The sequence below is a fragment of the Pagrus pagrus genome (genome assembly GCF_965226575.1).
Source record: "Pagrus pagrus genome assembly, chromosome: 21".
NCBI lineage: Eukaryota > Metazoa > Chordata > Actinopteri > Spariformes > Sparidae > Pagrus > Pagrus pagrus.
The window spans coordinates 19,137,884-19,165,248 of NC_140208.1; the positions used below are offsets into that span (position 1 = coordinate 19,137,884).

A 27,365-nucleotide genomic window follows, 5' to 3' on the forward strand; every position below is an offset into this window, starting at 1 on the left:
AACAAAAACACTAAGTGTTTGTTTTGTTCCTCTTTCTCTGGAATGAGATTGTGTTTGACCCTTCAAGCTCACCTCATTTGTAACAAGGGAAGTTTCTTCTTGCAAGTCAGAGCATCACTGTTTACTGCAAGCGTTTACCAGTGAGAGTCTAGAAAAACGTGTTCATGTTAACTAAGGCATTAATTTAGACGTTATTAATAAAACTATAAAGATGCTATTAATGTTAGTTGATACAGTAAGAAGAATTAACTGACAGCTAATTACACATTAATTGTATAGCATAAATGTTAGTTAATGTTTATTATTGCAGTAACTTATGAAATGTTTCCCAATAATGGAAATATGTTTGGGGCTCTGTTACATGTGTTGCCTTTTGCCTTTAAATAATCACCTTGATATCATTTTTGGTCAGCCGGCCAAGATAGACCTTTGTGGGTTTGGATGTTGGGCTCCTAGGTCTCTGGTCTCTGTCACCCTTCTTTGCTGATTTTGACCCAAAGTGACATTTACTTTTCTGTTGATATTTTACTCTTTAATGAGTTTACAAGTGTCTGCAGTGTGAGAGATGAACAGTTATACATTTTACGAAAATATATGATTCACCTGTTGCTTCAGAGGTTAGTTGGGTTTTTGAAGTGGGGTCATATCAGGTACTTATCCATGGTCAATGTAACACCTACAATAGATTGCAGTCAACACGCCCCCAGTTTGGAGAAGCAGCAGGAGTAAAATCAGAAGGAAGCTAACAGGCAGCAGCAAAACATATACGCAATAAAAATATAAATGCAAAGTGTCCCCTTATGTAATGAGGTGAAGTAAAACACAACAGTCTTTTTCTGTGAAACAAAAAGGTTTATTTCTCTCAAATTCTGAGCAGAAATTTCCAAATATCGATGTTGGTGAACGCCTTGTGACCTTTGGGATCATTGCCCAGTGTCTCTCAGTGACTCACACACTCTTGTTCCTCTTTCTCTGGAATGATGGTGCACTCTTTCCCTTGTGCTCACCTCATTTATATCAAGGAGGTTTCGTCTTGCAAGACAGAGCATCACTATTAACGCCAAGGGTTGGACCACTGAGTGTTCAGAAAAACGCTATTAATTATTCACTCACTGTCATATTTGGACCCAGGATGCCTTTCTCCATTCGCTGTGGCCGAACACTTTTGTGTTTGACCATGCTGCCTTTCCTCCATGCACAAGGTGTGTTAACAATTACTAATGACTTTTAGAGTCCTTGATGTGTAACTTAAATGATTAGGAGAATCTATTGAAATGTATTGTATAGAAATTGAATAATACACTCATCAGTGATGAAAAGAAAGTTGTATCTCTTATTCCACACATTTTATATTTTAGGCACAGGATGTTTTAATTTTGTATTGTATAATAATGGAGAAAGTTTTTTTTATTTCTTTGCATTTTGAAGTAGCTGGTGATATTATGATATCAAGCCTATGATTTAGCACTGTACTAGTTAACTGGTGAGAACAGATGTAGGCTAGGCTAAGTTTTTCTGTCGAGGCACTGGGTGTGGGTGTTCTGCTCCCACAGTTGCCTTAAAAGATTGTTAGTTAGGTTTGGTTCAGCAAACTCCACTTATGTCTGTACAACTCACTAATCAACGGGTTATATCTGTATCAGAAGTGCTATTTAAGTAATTTCTATTTCTTTGTAAATACTGAAAATGTAACTTTTTGCAGGGAATCAACCCACAAACATTTAACAGATTTTTGCTCTTAATAAAAACGCTGTCCTGAAAGACTACTTTCCTATACATACACTTAATAATAGTATTCGCTGTTGTTCTGTGCATTGCAGTGATTCCTGTGCTCTCCGAGAATCAGGGGGCATCTCTAGGACCTGCTCCCAACTGCTGTATTGGAACCTCAAAAGGCAGCTTCAATGAACCTGTCACCGCCTGCTTTGAACAAAAGGAGGACTCATTTCTGGGTTGTGGAGTACATGCTTATATGTAAGTATAGGGTAGTAGATTACATTCACAAAAGCTTCATCTTGTGTCCATTCTCTCATGGTGTGTTAGGCGATGTCACCTAGCCGACACAGCTGATCATGAGCAGACAGCAAAGAATAATGTGAACGAAAAAGAGAAACTTTGGCACAACATTGATAGTTTGACATGCTGAGAAAGACACTTCTTGGCTTTCTTTCAGAGTTAGGTGAGAAGATCAATACCACTTTAGTGTATGTGTGCTAAATGTGTGACTAAAGCCATCAGAAATTTAGCTGAGCTGTCTAATTTGCTAGGTAATGTTTGTTTGCTAAGTCAGTAGTTGATGCTTAGCATTAAGATTGGTAGCAGTGGGTAAGTAGCTAGCCCGGCTCAGTACCGTTTCTACATGTCTAACCTTGTTTTGAACAACTCTTGGGAATACTGTTCTCAAACTGTCTCCCTAGTGGCCCAGTTGGATTACACGATTATAATTTGGTTGCTTTGTTGAGAAAGAACAAACTCCTGAAAGGAGGTAACAAGGTCATCTTGGCTAACAAGCATGAATAACAAGTGGGGGCTGTAATGTTGGATTTTAGTGCGGCATTCAACCTGATAGAACCAACCTTGCTTAATGGCACGTTACACTGTTATGGTTTTATATCTAATGTAATTTCATGGTTCAAAGATGATCTCTTAGGGAGAAAGTCTTTTTTAATGCCAGCTTGTCATACTGGACTTTCACTGACTGTGGGATTCCACAAAGCAGCTGCCTGGGGACTTTGCAGTGCCGGCCCTGACCAATTTGGTGCCCTAGGCAAGATTTTGGCTGGCACCCCCTTGCATCGCAGTCAATTTTACAATTAATTTTCATACACTCACACAGAAACTACATATATATATTCAAGATTTTATTTCTTTTAAGTCAAAAATCTCACACCAAATAAACACAAAGAAACAAGTGATAAAGTAAAAATACAATATAAATAAGGTATTGCACAAACATATTACAGAATATTCTATTTACATACAAAATAAAAACAGTCTGTATTCTTTGGGCGGAAATCTTTTGCAGCAGAAGCAGTGCAAGCTATCATTCTTTTTTGAGTACATCAGCCAGCTTTTTCTGATTTTTTCCCCACTGACTAAGACTCTGGTTTTTATTTGAAATGGTCCTCTGTGAACTAACTCCTTTCTTACTGTGTCAGTTAGAAGAGATGGCCAGTCAGCAGGTCTGTTGGTGCAGCCTTTAGTCCTGATGCTGTGTCACTCTGCTGTGCTGAGGTAGAGGACAGGAGCACCTGATGCTGTGTCACTGGGGTGGTTGTGAAATATTTTAAAAGTGCATCTGAAGAGAGAAGTATATGTGACCACTGGATGTTACATTTTAATAAAAAACAGATGCTTGGTGTGTGCTATACATAAGACTAATATAGACTAATAATGAAAATACGATGAGACTCATTCAACTTTATCATCATTGCAATGCAATTCAGTCTAACCAGAGTGCAAAAAGCAGTAAAGTGCAGTGAAATTTATACTTATATATGTAGCCTATGAATGACATGGGAAAGTAGTATTAACAGTAATACACTTCAAAGAAAACAAACTGTGACACAAGAAACCAAAGGCTTATAACTACCCTATTACTTATAAAGGGGATAGAAAACTAATCGCATTTTAACTGACATACAAGCAGGAAAACACAGCCAACAGGTTAAAATAACACCTGAACAGGCCTGACGTTAACTTTCCAAATGTCTCTGATGAATTTAAGGTGGAGTAACATTAACTTACGTCGACTCAGCTATTTACTGATTATTAAACAATGCTACTATCGTCTGAAGTAAGCTAGCAAGTTAACACTCTGCTCCAACAACGGTAACTATGATGCATTAAACTATTAATTTCATTCACTTCATCACATTGACGTTACTGTACCTCTTTCTTTTTCACGTTTTGCTTCCTCTGCTTCCCTTCTTTTCCTTCCCTGGGCGCCGGATGGTTTCAGTCTTTTGGACATAGTGGTTCCGCTACAGTACTGATAAATTGGGTCAAGGTCGGGTCAGATTCAGGCAGCTCGCCTCTCGACCCACCCCCCACCCTCACAGGGGGCAGGTACAGTGCAACGAGCCAGCCAGGAACCCAGAAAAAAGGCCTCTCCATTATTTGATAGGCTTTGCAATAAGGTTATGTTGCTGTGGGCTTATATAATATTGTGAAATAATATTAGTAATAGAGCTGGTAAAAAATAGTTGTTGGTTTTTTTTTCTCCCCCCGTTTGCAGCGCCCCCTATGGATGACGGCGCCCTTAGCATTTGCCTATACTGCCTATGCCCAGGGCCGGCCCTTGGACTTTGTTACACTCCATCTTCACCAATGACCTGCCAGTGTGTGAAAAAAAACATCAATGTACACTGATGACTCCACTTTGTACAGTGCCACAATATCGGGCCAAGATTTAACTGGTTCTCCAGCGAAAGCCCTGAGAGACATACAGTATACGAGTGGGTTGAGAAAACTGCAATAGGCACCAATAATATTAAACAAGTAAACACATTAAAACTTCTGGGTGTAACTCCTGATAGCTCACTATCCTGGTCCAAACACACAAACGATGTAGTCATAAACATGGGAAGAGGAATCATCCCTCCCACAATAATCAAATCACTCATTCATTGTCTGATCCTGTCTCATCTAGAATACCGCCCTGTAATCTGGTCATCAGCTTCAAAATCCGACCTGAAAAAGCTGCAGGTTGCTCAAAATAGAGGAGCTTGTTTGGCACTTGGTGTCACGGCTTGTAAGTGAGCAACAGGGGTTGGACCCGATCGCAGAAGAAAAGGCGAGACAGCAGGATAGCTTAGTGATGATTTCATGAGAGCTCACGTGGTGGTCGGTTGGCGGGTACGTAGGAAAAATAAAAGTCCGGTTAGCAAACACAAGTGCAATAAGGAAACATGGAAACCAGGAAGAGAGTATCAGTGAGGCTGGGGTATATATACTGTGTTAACAGGTGATCAGGAGCAGCTGTGACACCAGGTGAGCGGAGCTGGTTTGTTTAGGTGGGGGTGGCTGGTTGACTTGGCAGGCAGAAGTGAGCAGGTGACTAGAAATGCAGAAATGTGTCATTTTTTACTCTCTCCTGTCTTTTCAACCCTAAAGCTTTCACACTGAGAACAACAATGAACGGTGTGTGGACCCAGGAGCCTGGTGGATCCCCCGAAGGCTGAAGAGATTAGAACAAGTAAGTCCAATTTCACAACTTGTTCATGATATCACAATACTTGTTTTCATTTTTACATTTCAATTTTTCCTCCTTAATTTCTATCAGTTCTCTCTAACAAATACTCTTGATGAGTTCATGCCATGATACAGTCTGTTGTGTTGTCTTAGTAAGTATTTAGGAACTCAAGGTTTTGACTTCAAATCAGATACAGCATAAATAAAGACATTTTAATTACTACAATATGAGACTTTTAACTAAAATTCTTCTCCCCAGAGAGGAATACGTTGCCAAATCATCTGACGGGTGTTCAACAGCCACACTGAAGATAATGCATCACGACCTTCTACGCAGAAATGTTGACATGTCAAACATGTTAGATATGTCAATAATATCTTTGCATGAATCGTTACTGTCTTCTAAACTAATAAAGAGTTTAGACTATTGTTGTCTCTGTGCTGATAATGTATTCACAGTGAAGAAAATACTGAATGAAATAGCACTTACACACGTACACATACCGCATGGAATGAATTTGGGTGGCCCACTCCTGTTTTCAAAATCTGAGCCTTAACATGACCACGACAGCCAAGAGCGAACCCAATACATCAGAACTGGCCCAATTCTGAATTTGAATCTGCTGAATCTGTCTGGTGTGGGCCGGATCAGGTCATTTGAATATTGGTTTGAATGAGAAATGGGAGCAAAAAGTTTTTTTGTTGAGTAAATCTTAGCCATCAGTTAAAGTGACTATTTCTAATATTTTCACTTATTTTACCTTGCAGTCAGGCCTTTCTGGAAGGGAACTGAAGCCATTATGCTGCTTTCTTCAAAGCCACCAGACTCCATTGACAAATAGAGTCATTTATTTTTATCTCAGCAGTAGGGTCTGACACCATGTCATAATCTTGCACTATTATTTTAAGATATTTGAGAAAAAGCAGCAAAAACTGCACTCCAAATAATCTACTCACAAAACTGAAAAAAGTCCTGTGCTGTGCCTGACTGTTTGTCTATTACTTGTAATTGTGTTAAATACACTTAACATGTTGTGATGTTCCTCCATACATGTAATGCCAACATAAAAAAAAGTAATGTGAATAAAAATGCTGGTTCCTTGACGGCTTCACCTTCATAACATCTCTGGCGAGCCGGCCCATCTAGACCTTTGTGGGTTTGGGTGTTGGGCTCTTAGGTCTCTGCTCTCTGTCATCCTTCGTCACTGACTTTGACCTCGAGTAACATTTACATTTCAGTTAATATTTCACTCTTTGATGAGTTTACTGCAGTGTGAGAGAATCAGGAATTTCTCAGCTATACATGTAAAACACCATTTGCCTCAAGAGTTAGTTCAGGTTTTTTGAAGTGGGGTCATATCTACAGTCAATATATTACCCACAGTTGATAGCAGTCGGCACCCACCCAGTTTGTAGAAGCAGCAGGAGTACTGGTGTAGGAGCCAAAGCAAAAATATATACAGTAAACACAACACTTTTCTTTTTTTGTAATTATCTATTTATTGATATCAAAATACATAATTCCCTCCACAAATTACATCCTGTATAATGTCTTCTAGACATACAATTTTGGCTTGTTTTCTTCTTTTCCAGTTATTTTACAGAGTCCTTTTCCTCCTAATGGAGGACATCCAAACACTTATAATCATGTGAACAAATGAACAACTTAAAGTCTGTAACGGGAACCAAGGGGTTTATAGGACACAGCATTATTACTCGATGGAGTCGAGTAAGGTATAATAGAAGGGCATTCCCAAAAAACATGGAATTTATTGGCATTATCTTCTCCACATGATCTCCAAACCTAACACTTTTCATGACTTGAAGTTAAAGATCTGAGACTTTTTTTGTTCACTCAAAAGGTGTGACATATTTTCACTCTTCTGTCTTGCCATCAGATCTTTCCAGATGTAGAACTGTAGTCATTGTGTTGCTTTCTTTAAAGCCACCAGACTCCATTGCAAAAAACAGTCATTTTATCTCAGCAGGACATGGGAGTTGCTGCTCTGCTGCGGCCTCGACCTGTTTGTTTGTGTGATTGTGTGACTTTGGTGAATCCAAACCAACCCTTTAAAACAGTGTCTCTCAGTGACTTCAACACATCACACAATCACTAGAGACAATATATCTACCTACAGATATATGTTTTATCCCTATAGGGAGAAAAGATGATCACAAAATAATTGAGTAGTCACCCAAAAAATTAAAGTGTTTGTTTTGTTCCTCTTTCTCTGGAATGAGTGTGTGTTTGTCCCTTCAGGCTCACCTCATTTGTAACCAAGGAAGTTTCTTCTTGCAAGTCAGAGCATCACTGTTTACTGCAAGTGTTTACCAGTGAGAGTCTAGAATAAGGCTCTTACCTGTTCACAATAACCAGATACTGTACAGAGACACATATGCAAAACCATTCCCTTTGTGGGGGTTGTCTTGCTTTTGCCTCTCCATTGCACCTGTTGTCACTTTCATTTGTATCAAAGCAGGTGAAATTGATTCACATCCCTGAAGTTAACTGACTTGGTGTTATACTATGATGATTAAGTGTTATCTAACTTTTTTGAGCAGTGTATATGGTTCACCATTTTCTGCAAGAGGGGTCATATCTACAGTCAATGTATTACCTACAGTTGATAGCAGTCGGCACTCACCCAGTTTGTAGAAGCAAAGTGACATTTACATTTTAGTTGATATTTTACTCTTTAATGAGTTTACAAGTGTCTGCAGTGTGAGAGATTAACAGTTATACATTTTACGAAAATATATGATTCACCTGTTGCTTAAGAGGTTAGTTGGGTTTTTGAAGTGGGGTCATATCAGGTACTTATCCATGGTCAATGTAACGCCTACAATAGATTGCAGTCAGCACGCCCCCTGTTTAGAGAAGCAGCAGAAGTAAAAGCAGAAGGAAGCTAATGGGCAGCAGCAAAACATATACTCTATAAAAATATAAATGCAACTTATCCCTTTATTTGATGAGGTGAAGTAAAACATCTCAGACTTTTTCTGTGAAACAAAAGTGTGAAACAAAAAGGTTTATTTCTCTCAAATTCTGAGCAGAAATTTGCAAAAAAAACAAAAAGAAAAACAATGTTGGTGAACGCTTTGTGACCATTGGCAACTCTTGTTCCTCTTTCTCTGGAGTGACGGTGCACTCTTTCCCTCATGCTCACCTCATTTATATCAAGCAGGTTTCTTCTTGCAAGACAGAGCATCACTGTACAGACCAAGAGTTGGACCAGTGAGTGTTCAGAATAACGCTATTAATTATTCACTCACTGTCATATTTGAACCCAGGATGCCTTTCTCCATTCGCTGTGGACCGACACTTTTGTGTTTGACCATGCTGTTTTTCCTCCATGCACAAGGTGTGTTAATGACTATTAATGACTTTTAGAGTCCTTGATGTGTAACTTAAATGATTAGGAGAATCTATTGAATTGTATTGTATAGAAATTGAATAATACACTCATCAGTGATGAAAAGAAAGTTCTATCTCTTATTCTGAAGAGTTAATATTTTAGGAACAGGAAGTTTTTTGTATTGTATAAAAATTTAGAAAGCTTTTATATTTCTTTGCATTTTGGAGTAGCTTGTACTACTTCGATATTTAGCCTATGACCTTTGAGGCAAATGAAGATCTGATGCTCCTGTAGTATATTTGGTCTTCTACAGGCTTTCAGCTGCACTGTACTAGTTAAAGGTCAAGAACAGATGTATGCTAGGCTAAGTTTTTCTGTCGAGGCACTGGGTGTGGGTGTTCTGCTCCCACAATTGCTTTAAGATATTGTTAGTTAGGGTTCGTTCAGCATTTTGAGAAATATGTTTATTTACTTTATTGCTGAGAGTTATATGAGAAGATCAAAACCACTCTCATGTCTGTACAACTCACTTATTAACAGGTTATATCTGTATCCGAAGTGCTATTTAAGCCTTCTATTTGTTCTTCTTCGTAAATAGTACAATTTTACTTTGGCAGGGAATCAAATTAGCAACATTTTATACAAATTTGCCTTAAAAAAAAGTTGTTGTGAAAGAATATTTTCCTATTCCTAGACTTAATAATAGTATGGCTGTTATGTGCATTGCAGTGATTTCTCAGCGTACCAATGGCAGACCCAGACCCCGAGGACCTGCTGCCACCTGCTGTATGGCAACCTCAAAGGGAAACTTTAACGAACCTGTCACCGCCTGCTTTGAACAAAAGGAGAACACAATTCGGGGTTGTAGAGTACATGCTTATGTGTAAGTATAGGGTAGTAGATTACATTCACAAAAGCTTCATCTTGTGTCCAATATCTCACGGTGTGTTAGGCGGCGTCACCTTGCCGACGCAGCTGATCATGAGCAGACAACAAAGAATAACATGAGTGAAAGAGAAACTTTGGCACAACAGTGATAGTTTGACATGCTGGGAAAGACACTTCTTGGCTTTCTGTCAGAGTTAGGTGAGAAGATCAATACCACTTTAGTGTATGTGTGCTAAATGTGTGACTAAAGCCATCAGAAATTTAGCTGAGCTGTCTAATTTGCTAGGTAATGTTTGTTTGCTAAGTCAGGAGTTGATGCTTAGCATTAAGATTGGTAGCAGTGGGTAAGTAGCTAGCCCGGCTCAGTACCGTTTCTACATGTCTAGACCTTGTTTTAAACAACTCTTGGGAATACTGTTCTCAAACTGTCTCCCTATCAGCCCAGTTGGATTACACGATTATAATTTGGTTGCATTGTTGAGGAAGAACAAACTCCTGAAAGGAGGTAACAAGGTCATCTTGGCTAACAAGCATGAATAACAAGTGGGGGCTGTAATGTTGGATTTTAGTGCGGCATTCAACCTGATAGAGCAAACCTTGCTTATTGGCACGTTACACTGTTATGGTTTTATATCTAATGTAATTTCATGGTTCATAGATTATCTCTTAGGGAGAAAGTCCTTTTTAATGCCAGCTTGTCATACTGGACTGTCACTGACTGTGGGATTCCACAAAGCGGCTGCCTGGGGACTTTGTTATACTCCATGTTCACCAATGACCTGCCAGTGTGTGCAAAAAACATCAATGTATGCTGATGACTCCACTTCGTACAGTGCCACAATATCGGGCCAAGATTTAACTGGTTCTCCAGCGAAAGCCCTGAGAGACATACAGTATACGAGTGGGTTGAGAAAGCTGCAATAGGCACCAATAATATTAAACAAGTAAACACATTAAAACTTCTGGGTGTAACTCCTGATAGCTCACTATCCTGGTCCAAACACACAAACGATGTAGTCATAAACATGGGAAGAGGAATCATCCCTCCCACGATAATCAAATCACTCATTCATTGTCTGATCCTATCTCATCTAGAATACCGCCCTGTAATCTGGTCATCAGCTTCAAAATCCGACCTGAAAAAGCTGCAGGTTGCTCAAAATAGAGGAGCTTGTTTGGCACTTGGTGTCACGGCTTGTAAGTGAGCAACAGGGGTTGGACCCAATCGCAAAAGAAAAGGCAAGACAGCAGGATAGCTTAGTGATGATTTCATGAGAGCTCATGTGGTGGTTGGTTGGCAGGTACATAGGAAAAATAAAAGTCCGGTTTGCAAAAACACAAGCGCAATAAGGAAACATGGAAACCAGGAAGAGAGTATCAGTGAGGCTGGGGTATATATACTGTGTTAACAGGTGATCAGGAGCAGCTGTGACACCAGGTGAGCGGAGCTGGTTTGTTTAGGTGGGGGTGGCTGGTTGACTTGGCAGGCAGAAGTGAGCAGGTGACTAGAAATGCAGAAATGTGTCATTTTTTACTCTCTCCTGTCTTTTCAACCCTAAAGCTTTCACACTGAGAACAACAATGAACGGTGTGTGGACCCAGGAGCCTGGTGGATCCCCCGAAGGCTGAAGAGATTAGAACAAGTAAGTCCAATTTCACAACTTGTTCATGATATCACAATACTTGTTTTCATTTTTACATTTCAATTTTTCTTCCTAAATTTCTATCAGTTCTCTCTAACAAATACTCTTGATAAGTTAATACAGTCTGTAGTGTTGTCTTAGTAAGCATTTAGGAACTCAAGGTTTTGACTTCAAATCAGATACAGCATAAATAAAGACATTTTTGTTCCTACAATATGAGACTTTTAACTAAAATTCTTCTTCCCAGAGAGGAATACGTTGCCAAATCATCTGACGGGTGTTCAACAGCCACACTGAAGATAATGCATCACGACCTTCTACGCAGAAATGTTGACATGTCAAACATGTTAGATATGTCAATAATATCTTTGCATGAATCGTTACTGTCTTCTAAACTAATAAAGAGTTTTGACTATTGTTGTCTCTGTGCTGATAATGTATTCACAGTGAAGAAAATACTGAATGAAATAGCACTTACACACGTACACATACCGCATGGAATGAATTTGGGTGGCTCCACTCCTTTTTTCCAAATCTGAACCTTAACATGACCACGACAGCCAAGAGCGAACCCAATACATCAGAACTGGCCCAATTCTGAATTTGAATCTGCTGAATCTGTCTGGTGTGGGCCGGATCACGTCATTTGAATATTGGTTTGAATGAGAAATGGGAGCAAAAAGTGTTTTTGTTGAGTAAATCTTAGCCATCAGTTAAAGTGACTATTTCTAATATTTTCACTTATTTTACCTTGCAGTCAGGCCTTTCTTGAAGGGAACTGAAGCCATTATGCTGCTTTCTTTAAAGCCGCCAGACTCCATTGACAAATAGAGTAATTTATTTTTATCTCAGCAGTAGGGTCTGACACCACGTCATGATCTTGCACTATTATTTCAAGATATTTGAGAAAAAGCAGCAAAAACTGCACTCCAAATAATCTACTCACAAAACTGAAAAAAGTCCTGTGCTGTGCCTGACTGTTTGTCTATTACTTGTAATTGTGTTAAATACACCTAACATGTTGTGATGTTCCTCCATACATGTAATGCCAACATAAAAAAAAGTAATGTGAATAAAAATGCTGGTTCCTTGACGGCTTCACCTTCATAACATCTCTGGTGAGCCGGCCCATCTAGATTTGGGTGTTGGGCTCTTAGGTCTCTGCTCTCTGTCATCCTTCATCACTGATTTTGACCTCAAGTGACATTTACATTTCAGTTAATATTTCACTCTTTAATGAGTTTACTGCAGTGTGAGAGGATCAGGTATTTCTCAGCTATACATGTAAAACACCATTTGCCTCAAGAGTTAGTTCAGGTTTTTTGAAGTGGGGTCATATCTACAGTCAATGTATTACCTACAGTTGATAGCAGTCGACACCCACCCGGTTTGTAGAAGCAGCAGGAGTACTGGTGTAGGAGCCAAAGCAAAAATATATAAACGCAACACTTTTCTTTTTTTTGTAATTATCTATTTATTGATATCAAAATACATAATTCCCTCCACAAATTACATCCTGTATAATGTCTTCTAGACATACAATTTTGGCTTGTTTTCTTCTTTTCCAGTTATTTTACAGAGTCCTTTTTCTCCTAATGGAGGACATCCAAACACTTATAATCATGTGAACAAATGAACAACTTAAAGTCTGTAGCGGGAACCAAGGGGTTTATAGGATACAGTATTATTACTCGATGGAGTCGAGTAAGGTATAATAGAGGGGCATTCCCAAAAAACATGGAATTTATTTGCATTATCTTCTCCACATGATCTCCAAACACAACACTTTTCATGACTTGAAGTTAAAGATCTGAGACTTTTTTTGTTCACACAAAAGGTGTGACATATTTTCACTCTTCTATCTTTCCATCAGACCTTTCCAGATGTAGAACTGTAGTCATTGTGTTGCTTTCTTTAAAGCCACCAGACTCCATTGCAAAAAACAGTCATTTTATCTCAGCAGGACATGGGAGTAGTTGTTGCTCTACTGTGGCCTCAACCTGTTTGTTTGTGTGATTGTGTGACTTTGGTGAATCCAGACCAACCCTTTTAAACAGTGTCTCTCAGTGACTTCAATGTGACAATATATCTACCTACAGATATATGTTTTATCCCTATAGGGAGAAAAGATCATCACAAAATAATTGAGTAGTCATCCAAAAAATAAAAGTGTTTGTTTTGTTCCTCTTTCTCTGAAATGAGTGTGTGTTTGTCCCCTCAAGCTCACCTCATTTGTAACAAAGGAAGTTTCTTCTTGCAAGTCAGAGCATCACTGTTTACTGCAAGTGTTTACCAGTGAGAGTCTAGAATAAGCCTCTTACCTGTTCACAATAACCAGATACTGTACAGAGACACAAAACTATTCCCTTTGTGGGGGTTGTCTTGCTTTTGCCTCTCCATTGCACCTGTTGTCACTTTTATTTGCACCAAAGCAGATGAAATTGATTCACAATGACTTCTGCTTCCTAAATGGACGGATTGATATCCCTAAAGATTTACTGACTTGGTGTTATACCGTGATGATTAAGTGTTCCCTTAATCTGTTTATGTTGGTTCACCATTTGCTACAAGGGTTAGTTCATGTTTTTTGAAGTGGAGTCATATCTACAGTCAATGTATTACCTACAGTTGATAGCAGTCGGCACCCACCCAGTTTGTAGAGCAGCAGGAGTACTGGTGTAGGAGCCAAAGCAATATACTCAACAAAAATATAAACACAATACTTTTCATCACTTCAACACTTTTTTTTTTTTTTTACACAAAAGGTGTGAGATATGTTCACTCTTCTATCTTGCCTCCAGACCTTTCTGAACGTGGAACTGAAGCTACTACGTCGGTTGCATTCAGGCCATACTCTTGTTCCTCTTTCTCTGGAATGATGGTGCACTCTTTCCCTCATGCTCATCTCATTTATATCAAAGAGGTTTCTTCTTGCAAGACAGAGCATCACTGTTCACACCAAGAGTTGGACCAGTGAGTGTTCAGAATAACGTTATTAATTATTCACTCACTGTCATATTTGGACCCAGGATGCCTTTCTCCATTCGCTGTGGCCTGACACGTGGGTGTTTAACCATGCTGCCCTTCCTCCTTGTACAAGGTGTGTTAATGACTAATAATGACTTTCAGAGTCCTTGATGTGTAACTTAAATGATTAGGAGAATCTATTGAATTGTATTGTATAGAAATTGAATAATACAGTCATCAGTAATGAAAAGAAAGTTGTACCTCTTATTCCGAAAAGTTAATATTTTAGGAACAGGAAGTTTTAATTTTGTATTGTATAATAATGTAGAAAGCTTTTATGTTTCTTTGCATTTTGGCGTAGCTTGTTATATTACGATATTTAACCTATGACCTTTGAGGCAAACTAAGATCTGATGCTGCTGTAGGATATTTGGTCTTCTACAGGCTTTCAGCTGCACTGTACTAGTTCACGGGTGAGACAAGGTGTAGGCTAGGCTAAGTTCTTCTGTCGAGGCACTGGGTGTGGGTGTTCTGGTCTTTTGTTAGTTCATTCAGCATTCTGAGAAATATGTTTATTCGCTTCATTGCTGCGAGTTATATGAGAAGATCAAAACCACTCTCATGTCTGTACAACTTACTGATTAACAGGCGATATCTGTATCCGAAGTGCTATTTAAGCCTTCTATTCTTCTTCGTAAATACTCAAATTTAACTTTGGCGGGGAATCAAACTAGCAACATTTCATACAAATTTGCTTTTTAAAAAAAAGTTGTTGTGAAAGAATATTTTCCTATTACTACACTTAATAATAGTATGGCTGTTCTGTGCATTGCAGTGATTTCTCAGTGTATCCAGGGCGTGCACGGACACCCAGGACCTGCTCCCGACTGCTGTATGGCAACCTCAAAAGGCAACTTTAATGAACCTGTAACTGCCTGCTTTGAACAAAAGGAGAACACAATTCGGGGTTGTAGAGTACATGCTTATATGTAAGTATAGGGTAGTAGATTACACTCACAAAAGCTTAATCTTGTGTCCATTCTCTCATGGTGTGTTAGGCGGTGTCACCTAGCCGACACAGCTGATCATGAGCAGACAACAAAGAATAATATGAATGAAAGAGAAACTTTGGCAGTGATAGTTTGACATGCTGGGAAAGACACTTCTTGGCTTTCTTTCAGAGTTAGGTGAGAAGATCAATACCACTTTAGTGTATGTGTGCTAAATGTGTGACTAAAGCCAGGACAAATTTAGCTTGGCTATCTAATTTGTTAGGTAATGTTTGTTTGCTAAGTCAGGAGTTGATACTTAGTGTCAAGATGCAAAACGTCATATTGGCTAACAAGCACAGATAACAAGTGGGAGCTGCATTGTTTAAATACTTTGTACTTTGTAATTGCATGTTGGTATTGTATTTTTATGTTCGGGACCCCAGGAAGACAAGAATCACATCCATGTCCTTCTAGTGGTTATCCTTAAATACATGGGATTCCACAAAGCAGCTGCCTGGGGACTTTGTTATACTCCACCTTCACCAATGACCTGCCAGTGCGTGCAAAAAACATCAATGTATGCTGATGACTCCACTTCGTACAGTGCCACAATATCGGACCAAGATTTAACTGGTTCTTCAGCTAAAGCCCTGAGAGACATACAGTATACGAGTGGGTTGAGAAAACTTGCAATAGGCACCAACAATATTAAACAAGTAAACACATTAAAACTTCTGGGTGTAACTCCTGATAGCTCACTATCCTGGTCCAAACACACGAATGATGTAGTCATAAACATGGGAAGAGGAATCATCCCTCCCACAATAATCAAATCACTCATTCATTGTCTGATCCTGTCTCATCTAGAATACCGCCCTGTAATCTGGTCATCAGCTTCAAAATCCGACCTGAAAAAGCTGCAGGTTGCTCAAAATAGAGCAGCTTGTTTGGCACTTGGTGTCACGGCTGGTAAGTGAGCAACAGGGGTTGGACCCAATCGCAAAAGAAAAGGCAAGACAGCAGGATAGCTTAGTGATGATTTCATGAGAGCTCATGTGGTGGTCGGTTGGCAGGTACATAGGAAAAATAAAAGTCCGGTTTGCAAAAACACAAGCGCAATAAGGAAACACGGAAACCAGGAAGAGAGTATCAGTGAGGCTGGGGTATATCTACTGGGTTAACAGGTGATCAGGAGCAGCTGTGACACCAGGTGAGCGGAGCTGGTTTGTTTAGGTGGGGGTGGCTGGTTGACTTGGCAGGCAGAAGTGAGCAAGTGACTAGAAATGCAGAAATGTGTCATTTTTTACTCTTTCCTGTCTTTTCAACCCTAAAGCTTTCACACTGAGAACAACAATGAACGGTGTGTGGACCCAGGAGCCTGGTGGATCCCCCGAAGGCTGAAGAGATTAGAACAAGTAAGTCCAATTTCACAACTTGTTCATGATATCACAATACTTGTTTCATTTTTACATTTCAATTTTTCCTCCTTAATTTCTATCAGTTCTCTCTAACAAATACTCTTGATGAGTTAATACAGTCTGTAGTGTTGTCTTAGTAAGCATTTAGGAACTCAAGGTTTTGACTTCAAATCAGATACAGCATAAATAAAGACATTTTTGTTCCTACAATATGAGACTTTTAACTAAAATTCTTCTCCCCAGAGAGGAATACGTTGCCAAATCATCTGACGGGTGTTCAACAGCCACACTGAAGATAATGCATCACGACCTTCTACGCAGAAATGTTGACATGTCAAACATGTTAGATATGTCTATAATATCTTTGCATGAATCGTTATTGTCTTCTAAACTAATAAAGAGTTTTGACTATTGTTGTCTCTGTGCTGATAATGTATTCACAGTGAAGAAAATACTGAATGAAATAGCACTTACACACATACACATACTGGCACGTTCAGAAGAAAGCTAAAGGGCAGCAGCAAAACATATACTCTATAAAAATATAAATGCAACTTATCCCTTTATTTGATGAGGTGAAGTAAAACAACTCAGACTTTTTCTGTGAAACAAAAGTGTGAAACAAAAAGGTTTATTTCTCTCAAATTCTGAGCAGAAATTTGTTTAAACCCATGTTGGTGAACATGTTGCCTCTTCCGAGTTAATCCAGCAACCTGACAGGTGTGGCATAATATACAGATGCTAAATAAACTGCAGGATTAGCGCACAGGTTTGCCTTGGACTGGTCACAAGAAAAGGTCAGTTCGGTTGGGGGATCATTGCCACATTGGGCCGTGCATCATGGTGCAATATGAGGTGGATGAAATTCACAACAATGGGCCTCATCTGTGAATTCACATTGACATCAATAAAATCCTGGATTTGATGTCAATATCTTATGCCTGCCCATAAAAGTCGCTGCCTTGATCAATTTGTTTGTTTGTGTTATTCAGTGACTTCAATGAATGTGTATCTCAGTGACTCACACACTCTTGTTCCTCTTTCTCTGGAATGATGGTGCACTCTTTCCCTCATGCTCACCTCATTTATACCAAGGAGGTTTCTTCTTGCAAGACAGAGCATCACTATTCACACCAAGAGTTGGACCAGTGAGTGTTCAGAAAAACGGTATTAATTATTCACTCACTGTCATTTTTGGACCCAGGATGCCTTTCTCCATTCGCTGTGGCCCGACACGTGGGTGTTTAGCCATGCTGCCTTTCCTCCTTGTACAAGGTGTGTTAATGACTAATAATAACTTCCAGAGTCCTTGATGTGTAACTTAAATGATTAGGAGAATCTATTGAATTGTATTGTATAGAAATTGAATAATACAGTCATCAGTAATGAAAAGAAAGTTGTATCTCTTATTCCGAAATGTTAATATTTTAGGCACAGGATGTTTCAATTTTGTATTGTATAATAATGTAGAACATTTTTATATTTCTTTGCATTTTGGAGTAGCCTGTGATATCACAATTTTTAGCCTATGACCTTTGAGGCAAATGAAGATCTGATGCTGCTGTAGGATATTTGGTCTTCTACAGGCTATCAGCTGTAGTATCAACTGTACTAGTTAACAGGTGAGACCAGATGTATGCTAGGCTAAGTTTTTCTGTCGAGGCACTGGGTGTGGGTGTTCTGCTCCCACAATTGCTTTAAAAGATAGTTAGTTCGGGTTCGTTCAGCATTTTGGGAAATATGTTTATTTACTTTGTTGCTGAGAGTTATATGAGAAGATCAAAACCACTCTCATGTCTGCACAACTCACTAATTAACAGGTTATATCTGTATCAGAAGTGCTATTTAAGCCTTCTATTTGTTCTTCTTTGTAGATACTCAAATTTAACTTTGGCGGGGAATCAAACTAGAAACTCTTAACAGATTTTTATTCTTGAAAATAAAGATGTTCTGAAAGAACTTTTTTCCTATTCCTAGACTTAATAATAGTATGGCTGTTGTTCTGTGCATTGCAGTGATTTCTCCGCGTGCCCAGGGCAAGTACGGATCAACAGGACCTGCTCCTTACTGCTGTATGGCAACCTCAAAAGCCGCCTTTAACAAACCTGTAACTGCCTGCTTTGAACAGAAAGAGAACACAATTCGGGGTTGTGGAGTACATGCTTATGTGTAAGTATAGAGTAGTAGATTACACTCACAAAAGCTTCATCCTGTGTCCATTATCTCACGGTGTGTGAGGCGGTGTCACCTAGCCAATACAGCTGATCATGAGCAGACAACAAAGAATAATATGAAGGAAGGAGAATCTTTGGCACAACAGTGATAGTTTGACAATAAAAATAGCTACTTCTTGTACATGTCTAGACCTTGTTTTCAACAACTCCTGGGAACACTGTTCTGAAGAGGTCTCCCTAGTAGCCCAGTTGGATTACGTGATCATTATTCCGTTGCTTTGACTAGGGGCACAGCCTTGTGCTTCTGATGGGGATCCTTAAATAAACATAAACATCTGTATCATCTACTTTGTGGGCCTAAATTCACCATTTTGCTACTGTAGATATTTTTGTTTAAGTCACATTGATTATATTTGATCATTTTTTTCTTTTTTCTGTTCTTGCTATAGGCCTACATACTGTTTGTGTTTTGCTTGGTTTATTTTTACTCTTTCCTGTCTTTTCAACCCTGAAGCTTTCGCACTGAGAAAAAAGATTGGTGTGTGGACCCAGGAGCCTGGTGGGTCACCCGAAGACTCAAGAAATTAGAGCAAGTAAGTCCAGGTTTTTTCTTCAAATCAAATGCAGCATAACTAAAGAAAATTTCAGTCCTACAATATGAGACTTTTACCTTAAATTCTTCTCCCGCAGAGAGGAGTACGTTGCCAAATCATCTGACGGGTGTTCAACAGCCACAATGAAGATTATCCATTACGACCATCTACGCAGAAATCTTGACACTGTTTCCTTCTTGTTTTCAAATAATTTAGAGCAAATTTCCACCTTTATCTGCTTATTGGTACATTTAGATATGGTAATAATATCTTTGTATGGATTTCTATTGTCTTCTATGCTAATAAAGATTTTTGACCATTGTTGTCTCTGTGCTGTGTATTTATTGTATTTACAGTATACACAAATAAAATATCCTTAATGTCCGGAGCACACAATATCTTGACACCTGGTACAGTTGGCCCACTCCTGTTTTCCAAAATTTGAGCCATACCATGACCACATGTCTGCCAAGAGCGAACCGAATAAACCAGAACAGGCCCAAATCTGAATCTGAATCTTCTGAATCTGTCTGGTGCAGGCCAGATCAGGGCTCTCATCTATAAAGCTTGCCTACGCACAAAATGGGTATTGAAAGATGTGTGTGCCACTTCCCACGTAAATGTTGTGATCTATAGGAACAAACTTGATGGGAGAATGCACACACCTGTAAGCAAACTCTGACCCATATCTGAGAACATTTTGGTGGTGAGGGGAATTGGCGACACGAATGGTGAGGTGCTGAATTGAAGCAGATAGTAGAAATTAAACGTGAGAGGCACTAATGCATAATAATACATCTCACAATTGATTTCACTTCATAGTAGATGTTATTTAATGATCCACGTTATCATGAACCAAACCAGCAACCAGAAAATAAATTGTAAAAGACATAAGCCAACTCAAATCTGCAATCATATTTCCTCAGGCCTCTCTCACCATCACATTCCCTCCCCCAGAGCGCGGCAGAGAGGGCCGGACTGTTCGATGACCAAATTGTGATCGGTTGGGGGTTAGTGATAACACTGATCATTTTGTCAAGTGGAACAATCAGTCCGATCGCTGTACGCATAAATAGTGCGGTGCCCCTCGTGCATAATGCTGCATGGACTGCGCGGACTGTCACTGTCCTCACACTGCTAGAGGACGACTTGAATGAACGTACAGTATGTGTAACCCAGTAGATAACAGATAATATGGTTGTTTCCCTTAAAAAAATTTTTTTTAAATTAATTAACCCTCTTTAGTTCATTATTCTGTCAATAATATTAATTTTGCACACACTCAGTCCTTAATTGTTGCATTATAAAAAGCAGATGCGTGATTTGTAAGAGAAAGTAGTCCCACCCTCTTCTCGCAAGAGTTACAGTGCGGAGTGAGAGTGCAGAGTTAATGCGGTGCGAAGTCAGAGCAGCGTACGAGCAGATGAGAAACACGGAAGAGAAAGTCAACAAGAAGTCACGAAAACGGCGGTTGTTAACTCACTTATCAACACAGAATAACCTTGGAAAGTGTACCTACCTGAAGCAGATAGTCGCACACACCTGACTTCTGAACCCCTGACTCTTTCAACTTCCCCCTGACTTGACTTACACACATTAACTGAAGCGCGCTGACATTCAAGAACACTCAAGGACATTAAAGGAACATTACGTTTCCATTTGGACACTTTCATTTGGTTTTATGTTAAAGAAAGACTGTGAAATATTGAGCAATCAGATGCCATTGCACTGAATTTTATTTTTATTTTATTTTATTTTTTACTTTCATGCAGTTCAATACAGTCAACTTACTTCCAACATACTTCGTGGCTCCATTTATTTATTGTGTATGTGACTTCCTCTTTAAACCCTCCTCTACGAACCTAGTATCTGGTCCAAAACTCTGTAGTACCTAGCGGGTTACATATACAACATGTGTTTTGTAACCTCCACCTCACCAACGAACACCTCGTTCTCTGTGCCAGAAATATGTATTTTCTTCATCTTTCTTTTGTTGTGGCCATGATTCACTGTAAAGAACCATCGATCAGTGGCTTATTTCCAGGGGGCGGTATAGGAGGTGGATCCATGTGCGCACATCTCCAGGTTGATTTGGGATTTATAAAAGGAAATTGCACATTGTTAGACGTACACCAGATTTTGGTTTGAGTGAGAAATGGAAGCAAAAAAGGGTTTTTGTTGAGTAAATCTTAGCCATCAGTTCAAGTGACTATTTTTTTTATATTTTCACTAGCCCTTTTTAGATAGAAAAGGCGGCACATTTGCTCCAAGGTAAGGGCGGCAATCTGCCGTCTTGTCTTTCTAAAAGGGAGGCATAATATTCCTCCTTTTCCAGAAGCCGCCACTTGGCCGCCACTGGGGTAGGCGTAAACGTGACGTGACGTGAAACATGAAGTTTGGCAGTGAACAGTGACAATGAATTTGTCTTCAAAATAAGAGCTTTACATTGCACCAATTGGAGTGAGAAATAGGAGCAAAAAAGTGTCTTTGTTGAGTAAATCTTAGCCATCAGTTAAAGTGACCATTTCTAATATTTTCACTGCCTTACCTTGCAGTCAGGCCTTTCTGGCAGGTAAGCCATTATGCTGCTGTCTTCAAAGCCACCAGACTCCATTGACAAAAACAGTAATTTATTTTTATCTCAGCAGTAGGATCTGACACCATGTCATAATCTTGCACTATTATGATAAGATATTTGAGAAAAGGCAGCAAAAACACCTAACATGTTGTGATGTTTCTTGACGGCTTCACCTTCATAACATTTCTGGTGAGCCGGCCCATCTAGAGCTTTGTGGGTTTGGGTGTTTGGCTCTTAGGTCTCTGCTCTCTGTCATCCTTTGCTGATTATGACCTTGAGTGACATTTATGGGGCGCCGATTGTAAAGTTGCGCATGCTAAAATAAACAGCAACTTTTCCACACATTTAGCACCAAACCCCATTAAAAAAACGTATGTGAATTTTTTAATATTGCTTTTGACCAGATTTACAGCAATATTTGTGAACTTTGTGATATTTACTTCTCTTGTAAAAATATAATGTCAATGTTAAATCTAAATGTTAAATTTAAATGTTAAATATAAATATAAATATAAATATAAATATAAATATAAATGTTTAATGTTAAATCTAAATGTCACGGGTGAAACTAAATATTTAGCTAATATGCAAATTAACACTGCCTGTCACCGGAAGTACCAAAATAAAAGCTACCGAGTGCTGTAGTGGCTCTACTGTGGTATATGCTGTAGCTGTGCTAGCCCTTTTCAAACAGAGAAGCCGCATTATCGCCGGAGCGGCGGTTCGCTAATTCTCCGCTGTTGGTTGTTCACACAGAGCCAAGCAGCGCTGGCATGAAGACGAACCGCTGTGTAATTCACACAGAAAGCCGGCGCTGCGGCTCCGAAAGAGGTACACGTCATGTTGATGACGTGTTTCCCCAGGTGTCCTCCATTGACAGGAGTCCTGTCAATCTAAACATGTACCTGCTGACTGTTTATAATCATATGGATGCTGTTATAATGTGCTGGGATTGAGATCCTGACCCACCAAACATCAAGCTGCTTGGCTCTGTGTGAACAAACGACAACGGAGAATTGGCGAAACACCGCTGCGGCGATAATGCGGAGACTCTGTGAAAAGGGCTACTGTCGCTGTCGTTGCGGACGCATTGCTGAACCTCTGTATTGCTGCCAAAACGGCCCTACCAATGTTTCCAGCTAAGTCGCTGGACATGGTGGCAGGCAACACGAGAGCACGGTGAGGAGACATGACTAACAGTGCAGCGCAATCACTCGCCTGACTACCTGAGGAGACCGCGGATAGCACTTGTTCGCGACAATGAGCTTTTATTTTGGTACTTCCGGTGACAGGCAGTGTGAATTTGCATATTAGCTAAATATTTACTTTCACCGTGACATTTAGATTTAACATTTAGATTTAGATTTAGATTTAACATTTAGCATTTAGCATTTAGCATTTAGATTTAACATTTATATTTAGATTTAGATTTAACATTTAGATTTAGATTTAACAGTTAGATTTAGATTTAACATTTAGATTTAACATTTAGATTTAGATTTATATTTCACATTGAGATTAAACTTTTAGATTTTAATTTAATATTTATATTTATATTTAACATTTAGATTTAGATTTAACATTTAGATTTAGATTTAACATTTTGATTTAACATTTAGATTTAGATTTAACACTTAGATTTAACATTTAGATTTAGATTTAACATTTAGATTTAATATTTAACATTTAGATTTAGATTTAACATTTAGATTTAGATTTAACATTTAGATTTAATATTTAACATTTAGATTTAGATTTAACATTGACAATATATTTTTACAAGAGAAGTAAATATCACGAAGCTCACAAATATTGCTGTAAATCTGGTCAAAAGCAACATTAAAAAATTCACATACGTTTTTTTAATGGGGTTTGGTGCTAAATGTGTGGAAAAGTTGCTGTTTATTTTAGCATGTGCAACTTTACAATCGGTGCCCCATAGACATTTACTTTATTTCAGTTATAATTTTACTGTTTAATGAGTTTACTGCAGTGTGAGAGAATCAGGTATTCCTCAGTAATGCATTTAAAAAAACATTTGCCTCAAGGGTTAGTTCAGGTTTTTTGAAGTGGCATTATATCTACAGTCAATGTATTACCTACAGTTGATAGTAGTCAGCACCTGCCAAGTTTGTAGAGCAGCAGGTGTACTGGTGTAGGAGCCAAAGCAAAAATATATAAACACAACACTTTTCATGACTTTTTTTGTTCACACAAAAGGTGTGACATATTTTCACTCTTCTGTCTTGCCATCAGACGTTTCCAAATGTGGAACTGTAATCAATGTGTCGCTTCATTCATTAATTTTAGCTCAGCAGGACATGAGAGTTGCTGCTCTGCTGTGGCCTCGACCTATTTGTTTGTGTGATTGTGTGACTTCGGTGAATCCAAACATACCCTTTATAACAGTGTCTCTCAGTGACTTCAACACATCACACAATCACTAGAGACAATATATCTACCTACAGATAAATGTTTTATCCCTATAGGGAGAAAAGATGATCACAAAATAATTGAGTAGTCACCCAAAAAATAAAAGTGTTTGTTTTGTTCCTCTTTCTCTGGAATGAGTGTGTGTTTGACCCTTCAAGCTCACCTCATTTGTAACAAAGGAAGTTTCTTTTTGCAAGTCAGAGCATCACTGTTTACTGCAAGTGTTTACCAGTGAGAGTCTAGAATAAGGCTCTTAACTATTCACAATAACCAAATACTGCAGTGTGAGAGATTAACAGTTATACATCTTCTGAAAATAAATGATTCACCTGTTGCTTAAAGGGTTAGTCCGGGTATTTTAAAGTGGGGTTAAATCAGGTACTTATCCATGGTCAATGTAACGCCTACAGTAGATTGCAGTCAGCACGCCCCCAGGTTGGAGGAGAAGCAGAAGTAAAAGCAAAGACATTTGTCAAACTCGATGTTGGTGAACACTTTGGGACCTTTGGTATCATTGCGACATGGGGCTGTGCATTATGATGCAACATGAGGTGATGGCGGCGGATGAAATGCACGACAATGGGCCTCATCTGTAAATTCACATTGACATCAATAAAATGCTCCTGTGTTTGTTCTCCATAGCTTACGCCTGCCTGTAACATAACCTGATGACCACCATGGGCACCCTGTTATGGCCATCATCAACATTGAAATTAGCAAACCACTCGCCAACACAAGACCGTACACACTATCTGCAGTACAAACTGGTTGTCTGTATTTTTTTGAGTGTATTTTAGCCACCTAAAAAAAACTCATTGTCATTTTAAATGGTGCAATATGTATGAATTGACCACCTGTCAAATTCAAACCCACCAGATACAGGAGCCTCGATCTGTTAGTTTGTTTGTGACTTTGATGAATGTGTCTCTCAGTGACTTCAACACATCACACACTCTTGTTCCTCTTTCTCTGGAATGATGGTGCACTCTTTCCCTCATGCTCACCTCGTTTATACCAAGCAGGTTTCATCTTGCAAGACAGAGTATCACTGTACACACCAAGAGTTGGACCAGTGAGTGTTCAGAAAAACGTTATTAATTATTCACTCACTGTCATATTTGGACCCAGGATGCCTTTCTCCATTCGCTGTGGCCCGACACTTTTGTGTTTGACCATGCTGCCTTTCCTCCATGCACAAGGTGTGTTAATGACTAATAATGACTTTCCTTGATGTCCTTGATGTGTAACTTAAATGATTAGGAGAATCTGTTGAATTGTTTTGCATAGAATTGAATAATACAGTCATCAGTAATGAAAAGAAAGTTGTATCTCTTATTCTGAAAAGTTAATATTTTAGGAATAGGGAGTTTTAATTTTGTATTGAATAATAATGTAGAAAGCTTTCATGTTTCTTTGCATTTTGGAGTAGTTTGTTGTATTACAATATTTAGCCTATGACCTTTGAGGCAAACTAAGATCTGATGCTGCTGTAGGATATTTGGTCTTCTACAGGCTTTCAGTTGCACTGTACTAGTTCACGGGTGAGAACAGATGTAGGCTAGGCTAAGTTTTTCTGTCGAGGCACTGGGTGTGGGTGTTCTGGTCCCACAATTGCTTTAAAAGATTGTTAGTTAGGGTTCGTTCAGCATTTTGGGAAATGTGTTTATTTACTTTATTGCTGCGAGTTACATGAGAAGATCAAAACCACTCTCATATCTGTACAACTCACTAATTAATAGGTTATATCTGTATCAGAAGTGCTATTTAAGCCTTCTATTTGTTCTTCTTCGTAAATACTCAAATTTAACTTTGGCGGGGAATCAAACTAGCAACACTTAACAGATTTTTACTCTTAAAAATAAAGCTGTCCCGAAAGAATTTGTTCCTATTCCTAGACTTAATAATAGTATCGCTGTTGTTCTGTGCATTGCAGTGTTCCCTCAGGTTTCCAAGACTCTGGGCACAATACCTGGGCCCCCCCTGCTGTGTGGAAGTCTCAAAAGGCACCATTAACGAACCTGTCATCGCCTGCTTTGAACAAAAGGACAACACATTCCCGGGCTGTAAAATACATGCTTATATGTAAGTATATGGTAGTAGATTGCACTCACACAAGCTTCCTCTTGTGTCCAATATCTCATGGTGTGTTAAGCTGTGTCACCTAGCCGACACAGCTGATCATGAGCAGACAACAAAGAATAATATGAACGACAGAGTTTTTTTGGCACAACAATGATAGTGACATGCTGGGAAAGACACGTATTGGCTTTATTTCAGAGTTAGATAAGAAGATCAGTAACACTTTCTTGTATGTTTGCTGAATGTGCAAATCCATGTTCTTCTGATGGGGATCCTTAAATAAACAAAAACATGTGTATCATCTACTTTGTGGGCCTAAATTCACCATTTTGCTACTGTAGATATTTTTGTGTTTAAGTCACACTGATCATATTTGTTACATGTTTTCCGTTTTTTATGTTCTTGCTATAGGTCTACATACTGTTTTTGTTTTACTTGTTTTTTACTCTTTCCTGTCTTTTCAACCCTGAAGCTTTCGCACTGAGACAAAGGATTTGTGTGTGGACCCAGGAGCCTGGTGGATCCCCCGAAGACTAAAGAGATTAGAGGAAGTAAGTCCAGGTTTTGACTTAGAGAGCACAAATCACATAGAGCATAAATAAAGACATTTTAATTCCTACAATATGAGACTTTTAACTAAAATTCTTCTCCCCAGAGAGGAATACGTTGCCAAATCATCTGACGGGTGTTCAGCAGCCACACTGAAGATAATGCATCACGACCTTCTACGCAGAAATGTTGACATGTCAAACATGTTAGATATGTCAATAATATCTTTGCATGAATCGTTACTGTCTTCTAAACTAATAAAGAGTTTTGACTATTGTTGTCTCTGTGCTGATAATGTATTCACAGTGAAGAAAATACTGAATGAAATAGCACTTACACACGTACACATACCGCATGGAATGAATTTGGGTGGCCCACTCCTGTTTTCCAAATCTGAGCCATAACATGACCACGACAGCCAAGAGCGAACCCAATACATCAGAACTGGCCCAATTCTGAATTTGAATCTGCTGAATCTGTCTGGTGTGGGCCGGATCAGGTC

The 27,365-nt window shown here is 39.0% G+C and overlaps 1 protein-coding gene and 4 long non-coding RNA genes across 5 annotated transcripts; all 5 read left to right on the plus strand.

Annotated features, from left to right (window-relative positions):
- Positions 1-1,031: 1,031 nt before the first annotated feature.
- Positions 1,032-5,620, plus strand: LOC311250345 (uncharacterized protein). The gene is made up of 4 exons (XM_084341988.1): positions 1,032-1,202; positions 1,821-1,974; positions 5,116-5,197; positions 5,453-5,620. The coding sequence occupies exons 1-4, from the start codon at positions 1,133-1,135 to the stop codon at positions 5,477-5,479; spliced, it is 333 nt and encodes a 110-aa protein (XP_084198114.1). The 5' UTR covers positions 1,032-1,132; the 3' UTR covers positions 5,480-5,620.
- A 2,792-nt stretch (positions 5,621-8,412) lies between these two features.
- On the plus strand, positions 8,413-11,487 carry LOC311250240. The gene is made up of 4 exons (XR_014621249.1): positions 8,413-8,555; positions 9,279-9,432; positions 10,999-11,080; positions 11,328-11,487. It is a non-coding gene; the product is annotated as an uncharacterized lncRNA (long non-coding RNA).
- Positions 11,488-16,162: 4,675 nt separating this feature from the next.
- Positions 16,163-16,780, plus strand: LOC311250053. Its single transcript, XR_014621240.1, has 3 exons — positions 16,163-16,249; positions 16,373-16,454; positions 16,701-16,780. It is a non-coding gene; the product is annotated as an uncharacterized lncRNA (long non-coding RNA).
- An 861-nt stretch (positions 16,781-17,641) lies between these two features.
- On the plus strand, positions 17,642-19,431 carry LOC311250487. Its single transcript, XR_014621292.1, has 4 exons — positions 17,642-17,732; positions 18,473-18,626; positions 19,146-19,224; positions 19,322-19,431. It is a non-coding gene; the product is annotated as an uncharacterized lncRNA (long non-coding RNA).
- A 5,841-nt stretch (positions 19,432-25,272) lies between these two features.
- Positions 25,273-27,129, plus strand: LOC311250344. Its single transcript, XR_014621266.1, has 4 exons — positions 25,273-25,434; positions 26,169-26,317; positions 26,787-26,865; positions 26,970-27,129. It is a non-coding gene; the product is annotated as an uncharacterized lncRNA (long non-coding RNA).
- The last annotated feature ends 236 nt before the right edge of the window (positions 27,130-27,365 follow it).

Coding starts and splice junctions, on each gene's coding strand:
- LOC311250345 (XM_084341988.1), top strand. CDS start 1,133: ATGCCTTTCTCCATTCGCTGTGGCCGAACACTTTTGTGTTTGACCATG. Junction 1,203..1,820: donor GCCTTTCCTCCATGCACAAG/GTGTGTTAACAA, acceptor TGTGCATTGCAG/TGATTCCTGTGCTCTCCGAG. Junction 1,975..5,115: donor TGTGGAGTACATGCTTATAT/GTAAGTATAGGG, acceptor TCAACCCTAAAG/CTTTCACACTGAGAACAACA.